The sequence below is a fragment of the Ammospiza nelsoni genome, chromosome 2 (genome assembly GCF_027579445.1).
Source record: "Ammospiza nelsoni isolate bAmmNel1 chromosome 2, bAmmNel1.pri, whole genome shotgun sequence".
Lineage (NCBI taxonomy): Eukaryota > Metazoa > Chordata > Aves > Passeriformes > Passerellidae > Ammospiza > Ammospiza nelsoni.
The window spans coordinates 30,916,936-30,927,970 of record NC_080634.1 but is presented as its reverse complement, the minus strand read 5'-3'; the positions used below and the strand labels follow the sequence as shown (position 1 = coordinate 30,927,970).

At 53.2% G+C, this 11,035-nt stretch overlaps 2 protein-coding genes across 2 annotated transcripts; one reads left to right on the top strand and one right to left on the bottom strand.

The window, feature by feature from the left end:
* The first annotated feature begins 340 nt into the window (after window positions 1–340).
* CDCA3 (cell division cycle associated 3) lies at window positions 341–2,830 on the top strand. Its single transcript, XM_059465838.1, has 5 exons — window positions 341–498; window positions 572–701; window positions 782–985; window positions 1,916–2,037; window positions 2,434–2,830. Exons 1-5 carry the CDS (start codon window positions 385–387, stop codon window positions 2,566–2,568), a joined length of 705 nt encoding a protein of 234 aa, XP_059321821.1. The 5' UTR covers window positions 341–384; the 3' UTR covers window positions 2,569–2,830.
* Window positions 2,831–4,358: 1,528 nt separating this feature from the next.
* GNB3 (G protein subunit beta 3) lies at window positions 4,359–9,300 on the bottom strand. The gene is made up of 9 exons (XM_059465837.1): window positions 9,244–9,300; window positions 8,700–8,738; window positions 8,446–8,552; window positions 8,273–8,336; window positions 7,997–8,159; window positions 7,831–7,897; window positions 6,721–6,922; window positions 5,421–5,637; window positions 4,359–4,465 (listed from the first exon to the last, which is right to left on the bottom strand). Exons 1-9 carry the CDS (start codon window positions 9,298–9,300, stop codon window positions 4,359–4,361), a joined length of 1,023 nt encoding a protein of 340 aa, XP_059321820.1.
* Between the last annotated feature and the right edge of the window lie 1,735 nt (window positions 9,301–11,035).

The window sequence follows — 11,035 nt, the reverse complement described above, 5'->3', positions numbered from 1 at the left end:
GCCCAATCGCAGACCGGCGCGGTCAGGCGGGTCCTAACCAATCGGCAGCGAGGCTGGAGGCGGGACTCGCCCTGCCGACCCACAGGCTCGCCCAATCGCAACGGCCCTCCGGCCACGGCGGGAGGCGGTGCCGGGCTCCTCCACCAATAACGGCGTACCGAGGGGTGAGGGGGCGGGACAATCTCCTAAGATTGACAGCGGGGCGAGGCGGGACGTGACGGGCGGGGACTGCGGAGTCGACGGGCTGGCGGGGCGGGGAGGTGGGCGTGGCGCAGCGAGCCCCGCCCCCTGCGCAGCGACCAATGGGCGGCGGCCCCGCCCGGCGCGCGGGAGATTCGAACGGCGCGTCTGGCGGGGCCGGGGCGCAGTGCGGCCGCCGCCGCTATGGGCGCCTCTGGCAGCGCCCCTGCCACCCCGGCCGCGCCCCGCAACAAGCACCTGGCTCACGTCACCGACCCCCGCTCCCCCACCGCCGGCATCCTGCGCACCCCCATCGAGGTAGGCGCCGCTCCACCGCCGCTTCCCCCTGCGTGGCTCCGGCCCGCCGCCCCCACGGCTGCCCTCTCCGCAGGTGGTGAGCTCGCCGGCGGGCAGCCCGCAGCCCAGCCCCGCCGAGGCGCTGGCGGACACCGGCCAGGAGCGGGACCCACGGTCGCCCACGCCCGGCATCTCCCGCACGCCCATGAGAGCTGTGTCGAGTGGTGAGTGAAGCGGCCGTGGGCGGGCGGGTTGGGGGCTGCCTGACTCGGAGGCTCACCCCGGTCCCCTCCGTCCCCGGCAGACAGCGTGGATCGCCTGGTGAAGCAGCTCAGCGAGGCCTTCGGGGCCGAGGCCGCGGCCCCCGAGCCGGCGCCTCCGGCAGCGGCGGGCCCCGCCGAGGAGCCGGCCCAGCGGAGTGCCCCGCCCGCGGGCCAAGGGGCGGAGAGGCCGCCCTCGCCCAGCACGGCCCGGCCCACCCGCCCGGCCGAACACGGCCTCGCCTCGGGTAAGTGCTCGGTGCGGGGGTGACGGGGCTCCATGTGCCCAGAGAGCTGCCGGGATGGGCCGTGGGCAATTGGGGCTCTCGGCACCGCCTGGTTGGGGTGCCTTGTCCAGGCGTGCTCTCCGCCAGAGCCTGTCCCGCCCCCAGTTCGGCTGGGTCCCACCGCCTGCAGCCTCTGCGGCCCGGACACCCTCTGGGAGCTGCTATCGAACAGATTTCTGTCCAGGCATGAGAAATTGGTTTTAAACGGTATTCAAAACCTAAAGGTATACAACAGCTCTTCCCGACTCTCAGATGGGTGTTTGACTGTGGAGGCCTGTCCAGAGGGACCTTACAGGTTTTCATTGGGAAGAGCTGTGGAGCAAGGGTAGGCAGCACATCTCTGTGCTAAGGCTGAGCAGTGCTAAGAGACTTGGATACAGACTGTGTTTAAGACAGCTCTGTGCTGAGCACTGCTCCTCAGAGAAGTGGCTGAGAGCTGTTCAGCCTGGAGAGGAAAACGCTCAGGGGGTATCTTGTTAATAGATACAAGTACCTGAAGGAAGGGAGAGCCAGGCTCTTTTCAGAGGTGCTCAGTGATGGGACCAGAGGCCAAGGGAACGGAATGGTACACAGGAAACTCCTGAATATCAAGAAACACTTTTTTTTTTCACCATGAGGGTGACCAGGGAGTGGAGCAGGTTGCTCAGAGAGGTTGCAGAATCTCTCTCTGTTGAGATATTCAAGAGGCACCTGAACGTGGTCCTGGACAATGGGCTCTAGGTGACCCTGCTGGAGTAGGTCTTCTAGAATTCACTTCCATCATCAACCTTTCTGTGATCCCTTTGCCTCAAAGCCCCTGGGTAAGTTTTTGATAAAGGCTCTGAGGCATTTAAAATCCAGGACCTTTGAGCCTTGTCGTGATGTGCTGGTGTGTTTCCTTTTGTCAACTAGTGAGCAAGCCCTTGAGACACAAGCCCAGCAACAAATTCATGGCAACATCTGGAGGAACTGGCCGCTCTCCCCTCAGCATTCTACGAGATGATAATTCCCCCAGTGCTCCTGCCCCTCGCCAGGTAAAGCTTAATAGGTCAGGCTGAGGGAGGGAGATTGAGCTGAAAAAAAAAAAAGCCAAATCCTTCAATTTCTGTGTTTGTTATGGTCCCAGTTGGGAATTGTGGCCTCCTAGGCCTGCAGAGACTAGAAACTTCACAAATATTTTTCTGTGGGTCAGTCTTGTCACTAAATGCCTCTGAGTCTTGTTCAGTGTCTGTCTTTGGCCTTACTGTGAAATTGTCAGTTTCAGTTCATTCTTTCTCTCTGGGCTGTAGAAAAAAGTAACTCTTGTATGTTGTCACAAGAGAGTCTAAGCTGAATGGCCTGAAAATAGGCTACATATTCTGCTGAGAATTAACTAACCTTTGATCAAACTGTGTTTTATACTCTGTGTTTGGGTTTTTTTATTTCTCTAGGGCAAGAGGCACGTGCTGGGAGAGAACCTTGGGGATAAGAAGGAAGTGGATCTGAGCAGAAGCCTTAAATCTGGGAACTGTGCTTGGAGTGACTTGAACAAGGAGAACCAGCAGTGCCCTTTTGTGGAGAACTAGACATTTCTTTTTTCAGGATGTTGTTATAATTTGCTCCTATGTTTTGAGAATTTTCTAGAGGGAAGAAATCCTACAATAGACTGAAACCCCTAAGCAGTGGTCACATTTCTCACCTATCCCTGCTGGGGAAAGATTTCTCCCTCCTCTTCCCAGTTTGTCATGTGTAATGTACAGCACAGTCTTTGTCTCTTTTACTGTATATCAGCTATGTTGGTTTTTCCATAGTTTTTATCTCTAGTAAATAAATTTGTGTTCAACCTTTGCTGACTGTATGTCCTGATGTTGTGCTTGCTCAGCACAATATTTTCTCTGGGACAAGGGCTCAGGAGCAAATAGTTCAGCCTTCCATTAGCCTTAAAACTGCCTTGGGGCGTGCTGAAGGGTATGGCCTTGAATCCATGTACAACAGCGTGAGCTGGGAAGCTGTAGCTCCCTGCAGGAAACCATTGTCTATCCAGTGTCACCTCTGGAGCTGTACTGCTCCTACACTGGCCTCAAACCGAGGTAGGCAAGGATCTGTGTGAGGATGAGATCCAAAATAATGTGAGACAATATTGTCCATTGATATTGACCTTCTGTTGGTAAATTACTCTAAACCTTGTTGATCTCCACAGCTCTCCCAGCAGAGCCCGGGGCCCCCCAGGATGTTGCTCTGAGCCAACAAGTGGAATAGGGGCTGAAAAAAATGGTTGTGTAACTGAGCTAAAATATCCAAGCTTTGAAAGGATGCACTCGCATCTCACTATCCCAACTCCAGCCTCTTCTCACCTACAGCATGTGAGGAACACTCTCCCCTGGGGATGTGAGCTGAAGCAAGGGCTGTGGATGAGGTGTTGACTGTTTGAGACCAGCAGGCAACAGTCACAGGAAAGGAGTTCTGTTTGCAGTAGCTCATTGCAATGCTGGAAAGAACACAGCCTGCAGTGCTTCTGTGAGCTTTCTTTATTTGCCTGGGCTATGAAGATCTAAACAGACTTGAAAACATGGGCTGATGGCTACTGGTTAGACAGGGTCACCACACAATGCAGGAGTGAGGCAAAGAGGGAAGGAACAGCAAGAAGCAGACAACAAATAAGAATAAACATAATATTCCCTGATATTCTGGCAGGTCTTGAGGGCTACCTTTCTGCCATTTATGCATAGATAAGACTTGAACTAAGACAAGAATAAATATATTCCCTGCTATTCTGGCAGGTCTGAAGGCTGCCTTTCCCCCTTTATGCATAGATAGGACTTGAGCTAAGTGTTCCCTGGTGAAAATGAGCCAAATTTACTCTAGCTTTGTTTGAGGTGGTGCCATAGAAATCTCAAATCCAATGTGTCTTGGGCTGTCTGCATAGATACAGGACAGCTGCACAGAGAAGTTAGGTAGAGTTAAAGCAGGGAGAGAGCTTAGTCTGGGGTGGGTGTTGCATGAGGGGTCCTCAGGAGGAGGAGGAGGGGTACCAGTGTGGGCAGAGGTGTTTGAAGGAAGGTGCAGGGTGTCTGAATTGTACTGCAAAGTCCTGAGACGTAAAGAACAGGTCTTCAAGCCTGCGCAAGGCTGGAAACCGCTGGGGCTGTTTAGAGATGGAGAGAAGGGCCAATGCCTGTGCTCCTGCTCCCCAGCTTCCCCTGCTTCTCCTCCCTGATCTCCTTTCACTCTGGGAGACTCCTACAAGTGACCTGTGCCTAGAGACAAGTGGGGTGGTAGGTAGGCATTTCTGTTGTGCTCAGCTGCTGATGCTGTGTTGCATGGGCTTGGGCTGTGGGCCGTGCTTCCGCTGCTCTTCCCCTCCCTGCTGCCGTCCTCAGTTCCAGATCTTGAGGAAACTGTCCCAGGAGCCAGTGGCAACAGCCATGCCATCCGCCGTCACCCCCAGGCAGCTCACTCTGTTGTCGTGGCCAGAAAGGATTCCTGTGGAGGGAAGGAAGAGGTCAGGCAGTGAAGGGGGGCCCTGTGAGAAGTGACAAGGTGGCCCTGCTGAGGGGACACATGGCACAGGCTGTGCCCACGTGCTGTGTGTGGCCCTGTCTGCTCCTGCACAACCTCTTGCAGTCAGTACGTGGAGAACAGGAGCAAATGTGCCAAAGAACTTTTGCGTGTGGTGTACAACCAGCACCCAAGGGGCTCTTGGGAAGGTAAAGCCAGCTGAACCTCATACAACTGCTTTCTCCCTGGCCAACTGAACCTCGTAAAACTGCTTTCACCCTGGCCAGCTCACTCCTCATGCAATGCTTTCACCTGGCCAGCCGACCCCTCATGAAACTGTTTTCACCTGGCCAGCTGAATCCTCAGAACTGCTTTCACCCTGGCCAGCTGAACTTCATACAACTGCTTTCACCCTGGAGTGATGGTAAGACTAAGATAGGATGGGGTCCTTGGTAAGGCTGAGAAACAGCAGTGCTGTTGGTGGGCTGCGTTTCATGACTTTTCAGAAGGTAAGGGCCACATCTGAAGGAAAAGTGCTGTGATCTGTGTATGAGCATCACGGAGTACCCAAAGATGTTGGATGGAGGCCCAGGTGTGCGCCTGGCTTGGTGCCTGGCCACCAAGTGGCACTGTGAGTACCTGGAACTGGCAGGCCATGAGGAAATAGGATATTCTATTGGTGGTTGTGAGCAGTTTTAGCTAATGGGAACCTTTTTGTCCCCCTTGATCAATGCTGTTTAAAGGCTTGACTTCCTTAACATAAAAAACAATAGCTCCTCTAGGCCAGTGAGGGTTGGCCTAGTTCTGGTGTGCTCCCTAAGCACGAGGGAGCTTTGCTGGGTTTCAGTCACTATAGGATGTCTTCCTACGTTCAGGAAAAATAAATGCCTCATTATCCCTGGGGCAGGGAGGGGAGGAGGGACCTCGAGGAGGCACTGACCCACACGCTCTGCTTTCAGGGAGTCCCAGATGTTGCAGTTGAAGTCGTCGTAGCCGGCGAAGAGGAGGCGGCCACTGCGGGAGAGCGCGATGGAGGTGATGCCGCAGATGATGGTCTCGTGGGAGTACATGATCAGCTCCTGGTCCGCCCGCAGGTCGAACAGGCGGCACGTGGCGTCGTCGGAGCCCGTGCAGATGGCCTCGCCGTTGGGGAAGAACTGGGGAGGGCACACACCGTGTTTGAGTGAGGCTCTCCTCAGATCCCAATGGAATTCCTCAGCTCCTCACCCCCCCTGCTAAGCACGGGGAAGCCACTGAGGCAGGAAAACCTGGTGGGACTAGACCCTGGATCGTGGAATTTGAGTCTGCTGAAGGGGGAGGCTGATACTTCTCATAAGGCCTAATAAACCCCTTCCACTCCAAGAAAACAAATGGCCTAAGCTGTTGCAAGATATCTTAGTGCTCGAGGAAGGATTACTTTAACTCCAGCTGTTAGGTTGGGCCTTGACAAGTGTCCACCCATTATCCCCCAGCTGAGGTCTGACATAATTCTAGCTACCAGAGGCTTCCTCTGTCTGATCCTCATATCCCAGCCTTCTCATACATGCTCATTTTTTGTGGTCTTGCTCTGAGGAGTAAATAAAGAGCTCCTCAGGAGCAGGTATGGCAGAAAACCATGTGGCTGGCAAGGTAGCCATGGGACTACTGAGGAAGGTTTCACTGATTGAGGTCAGTGGGAGGGTGGTTTGAGCAGCAGACTGCAGGAAGCTGGCATTTGCTTAGCTACATGGAATAGTCCTCCACGTGTCTTGTCCTGCCATCTCTGCAGTTCTGAGGGAGGTGCTTCCTCCCAAATGTCTGAGCTGCCTCCCATCAAAATTTGATCTGCAGAAGATCTCCCTGTGATCCCACCTCTTCTGTCTGGAGCTGACCTCAGCTGAGTTAGGTATTCCTGCTGCCTCACTTGCATCCTGTGCCAGGGCTGCTGGAGCATGCCTGAAGCACAGCTGCCAACAGCTGTTGTGAGCAAAGCTGGACCAGCCCCTCTGTCAGGGTGTTCAGCTCCACAGACCACAGTATGCTGCCTGGTCAAGACTTGGATGCTTTGCTGCCTGGGGAGAACCCTCCTCCAAACTTCAGTGAACTTGGGCACTCCCTGCTTCAGACTGGAAATGGGGCCAAGGTCTAAGACCCCTGTTACCCTGCTGACTGCGACAGCTTCTTTCAACCTTGTCCCAGGGCTCTTTTGGAGCTGTTTCACCCCCCATTCTCCTCCCCAGCCCTGTGCAGAGGGTACGTACGGAGATGGCGTTGATGTCGGACTCGTGCCCGGAGAAGGTCTGGCGGCAGGAGCCCTCCCGCACGTCCCACAGTTTGGCAGTAGCATCACAAGCCCCCGAGATGAAGAGTTTGAAGTCAGGGGAGACGGCCAAGCTCATGCAGTCTCCAGTGTGACCAATGAACACAGTCTTCTGCTGCCCTGTCTCGATGTCCCAGAGCGCGCTGCAGGAGGGGACAGGACAGGAGAGGGGCTCTCAGAGCCAGCCCAGGCAGAGCAGACCCACAGCCAGGCTGAGGAGTGTCCCACTCACAAACAAAAGGAGGGAAGCCGTGGTTACTGCATGGGAAAATGGGTGAGAGCATCCCTGGATCCGCTGTACACAACAGGAGATATCTTCACAGCTGTTGTTGGCAGTACCTTTGCCAAAACAGAGTTAGACTAAGGCTGGGTGTGTGTGAAGTTTGGCATAGAAGTGTGACAGCTGAAGGGAATACTGAGAGACAGTAAGAGGGACACAAACAACAAAAAATAGCAAACAGCTGAGAAAAGTCTTCTGTGTCCATGCTCATAAGGTGCAAAGCTCTTGTTCAGTGGGATCCCACAGCACAGCAGGCAAACAAACCCCGTGTAACCCTGATCTCTGATGGAAATGCCACATTTCCTTGGCCAAAAGGTTCATCCAAAGCAGGTATTGGGATGGGTGGGGTAAATAAAGACTCAGGACTGTTCAGAATCACAGCACAGTGAGCCCTGAGAACCAGGAACCAAAGGATCAAGGCAGTGCCTCTGCAGTGTCCCTTGCACAGAGGGGAGGACTTGACAAGTGGAGAACGTGTGCATGCTCCACAAAAAATTAAAACTCTTTCTGTCCTGGTATAAATGACACTGTTCTTTGTGAGAACTTTTGACATGGTCCCTACTGCTTGACCTGGCCTCAGCTGAGGAAAGAAGCACCTGCTCTGCCAAGGGAGGAAGAATGCATGGGGCTTCCTAAGGTGCTCCATGTGGCCTCCCCATTGTAGGAGCAGTTCCTCCTTAGATAGTGGAGGGCTGAAGAGCACAAGGACTGCACTTGCTGCTGTGCTAAGAGCAGAGATCATGGCACCAAGATGCAGGAGGGAGCACTCACCATGTGGTATCTCCAGAGCTAGTCACAATGTTGTTGTCATCAAGAAATCGGCAGCAGGAGAGGTATCCTGGAAAGGGGAGCAAGAAAACATGAGAAAAGGGGCAGGGACAGAAGGGTGAAGTTTGGAAGCAGGGGGCACCCAGTGGCAGGCAGGGAGTGCGCACACCTGTGTGGGCTGAGAGCTCCCTGCTCACTTTGACGCTGCCTTCACGGGACTTGAGGCTGTAGATGGAGCACATGTTGTCAAGGCCTCCACAGGCCACAAAGTTGCCAGAGGGGGCATAGGCACAGGTCATGACCCAGGAGGAGCGCAAAGGGATGGCATGGACCTGGGGGACCAGAAACCGTGTCAGGGCTCTTGGCAGCAGAGAGAGCAGGTCAAGGACACCATCTCCAAGAGGAACCACTCCAGCATCCCGGTTTGCAGCCACCTGGCTCCTACCTTGTTAGTTGTGTATGTGTCCCACACAATCAGTTTCCCATCTTGTGAGGCACTGACCATAAGTCTGTGAGAAAGGAACAAGATTAGGTTAGTGGCCTTCTTCCCATCAGAGCCTTCCTGCCCCTCACACCCATGTGCTGTCCTGCAGCCAGCAGGCCAGCAGCAGCTCTCACTTGGAGTCTGTGGACCAGTGCAAGGCGTAGATCTTGGCCAGGTGTCCCCGGAGGGTCCTTCGGGTCCGCATCTGGATGCGTCCGACGACCTCCACTCCAGACACAATCTAGAGAAAGCATGGTGGGAGAGAAAGAATTTATCTTGGACTACCAGTACTGCTTTCCACATCTCCTAACTGCCTCCTAATTCCTTCCTGACTGGGCACCAGCCCCTCAGAGTGGCGCTAGCTTGCCCAGACCGCCTTGTCCCTTACCTGAGCAAGCGTTGTGTCTGCACAGGCTTTCCGGGCATCCTGGAGAAGAGACAACAGCAGATGAGACAGATTGAAAACATGCAGGGAAGGTGATGACAAGTGAAATTTGGGGTCATTTTCTGAGGGCTACTAGAAGTAGGAACTGTGGCTTTGCTGTGTTTGGATTGTGGCCAGCAATCTTTGTCTGTGATTAAGACACCTTGACACCAGTCAATTGTCAGGGACGTGAGCCAAAATTTGCTCAGCATCCTGTTTGCTGTGCTACACCCTTTCCATAGACCCTCCCACCTGACAGATCTCAGAGGCAGAGGAGATCCTGGGGATTCATGACACTTGTGGGATCCCTGTCCCTGTTCCTCTCCCTTTCCCCCACCATGGTGGGAAGACCCCCATTAGCATTTAAAGGGCTGTGGAGAGCTGCAGAGGGCTTCAAGAATGTAGGTGGAGAAAGCCCAGCTGCAGCTTGTGGCTGAGGAGGAAAGTTTGGGCATGCATTGTGGGGTAGACACGCTCTCAGCAGCTCCATGGCTGTTGCCAGCATTACCGCAATCTGCTTCTTCAGCTGCTCAGCCTCCTGCTTCATCTGCTCCATTTCCCCCATCTTTCTGACCTAGGGGTGGCTCCTCCACGTGGGGCAGCCTGGACTCTGGGGAGACAGATCAAAGGAGAGAGGTGTGAGTCAGATAGGACACCAGTGTGACTGCTCAGTTACAGAAATGTAGGTATTCTGACAAAGGATTGGTGACCATTTCTTGGCTGAATACTCAGTAATGTTGTGCTGTATCTGGCCACAACCTTTAGCACTTGGGAAGATTGTGCTGGGCCTGGTCAAAGGTCCACTTTGTCTTGGATCCTGCTTACACATGCACACACAGAAGCTAAAGAACTCCAGAGCCTCTTGCTGATGTTCTGGCCACACTTGTCCACTCATTTTTAACCTCTCCATTCCAAGCCCTGGGTCCTCTTTATCAGCTTCTCCTGTTCATAGCCGAGCTGTCCATCTCAGTTCCAGGAGGAAGAAACTTGATGGGGGAGCCCATTGGCTATTTCCCACTGTTTGTCCTAAGCAAAGCCTCAACGGGCAGGACAAACCAACTCTCTGACCAAGGAAATCTATGAGGCTGTTGAAGTTCTCTCTCAGAGTTCCCTTCTAGTTTCACATCAAAAACCAAACCAAAACAAACAAAAAACCAAACCAAAATAAAACAAAAAGAAAGGCTGATGCCTGGGGAAGGATCTAAGAATAGCATAAGCCGATAGGGGTACATCTCCTACTTGCCCAGCCCCAGCTTTTCACTGACGTCCAAAGCTAGAGCAGCATTACTGTATGCAAGTCCTTGATGTTCTTTTCTTCTGTGCATTTGTCCACACCATTTTTGTGCCCATGCCAAGTTCAGCCTCCTCAGTGCCCCACGGTGATGACTTCCACAGCTGGGTGGCAGGCTCTGCAAAGAAGTTTCTGCTTCCATCACTTCCCGGTGGCACTGGTTCCACTTGACAGTAGCTGTAGTTTGAGTTGGAAGAATCAGCAAATAACTGGTCTCTATTCACCTCTGCATCACTTGGTATTTCATACATCTTTGTCATACCCGTCCCTTTTCCAGACTGCAGAGCAAACTTAGTCATTCCTCTCCTGTAAGCTGCTACATCCTATTATCTCTGTTGTTCTGTGAGCTTTGTTTCAGTTGTTTACGGAGCAGAGATGATATGTTTTTGCAGGGAGAGCAGGGAGCCAGAATTGTAATCCATATTCAAGATGCAGGTGTACTGTATCAATATACAGCATCTCTGTTTTGTTCTCTTTCTTGTTATGTACATTCAAATCTTCACCAGTGATTCTAGCATCTCCCACTTTTGTAGACAAACTTGATCTTTAATTGCTCCAACATTTCACCTGGATAGATGTGAGTGTCCAGATGTGCTTCAGGTGTTGCCCAAGAAATGTTCCAGCAGCATCTGCAAATTTCTCCCAGTTCCTGTGGGTCACATCACTTCCATCCCTGTTGCCTGAAGGCTTAATTTCCTCTGGTCAGTGAGGCTTTGGGTCCTTCCATGCCACACTTGCTCTCTTGCTGTGGGCAAGCACATCAGACAGCTCCCAAGTCCCACCTTTGCTGGCTGCTTGGTAGAGCACTTTGAGTTTCCTTGGAGAATTCCTTCCCTTGAATATCTCCACAGCTTTCCTTTGATCCCCCAGGCACAGTGAGTTTTTGCTTGTTCAATGATTCCTGAGGCATGGCTTTGAGTGCAGGAAAGAGAACGAGACACAGGTTTCCCCTGGCTCCTGGGAGGCTATCCCAGCAGGAAGCTATTCCAGGATATACTTTGTAGAAAGA

Excerpts from the sequence above, each read along its gene's own strand:
- GNB3 (XM_059465837.1), bottom strand. The coding sequence starts at position 9,300 with ATGGGGGAAATGGAGCAGATGAAGCAGGAGGCTGAGCAGCTGAAGAAG. Across the intron at positions 8,337-8,445 it reads CACTGGTCCACAGACTCCAA|ACTTATGGTCAGTGCCTCAC; the intron begins GTGAGAGCTGCT and ends CCTTTCTCACAG. Across the intron at positions 6,923-7,830 it reads AGCTCTGGAGATACCACATG|CGCGCTCTGGGACATCGAGA; the intron begins GTGAGTGCTCCC and ends CCCCTCCTGCAG.
- CDCA3 (XM_059465838.1), top strand. The coding sequence starts at position 385 with ATGGGCGCCTCTGGCAGCGCCCCTGCCACCCCGGCCGCGCCCCGCAAC. Across the intron at positions 986-1,915 it reads CGAACACGGCCTCGCCTCGG|TGAGCAAGCCCTTGAGACAC; the intron begins GTAAGTGCTCGG and ends TTTGTCAACTAG. Across the intron at positions 2,038-2,433 it reads GTGCTCCTGCCCCTCGCCAG|GGCAAGAGGCACGTGCTGGG; the intron begins GTAAAGCTTAAT and ends TTATTTCTCTAG.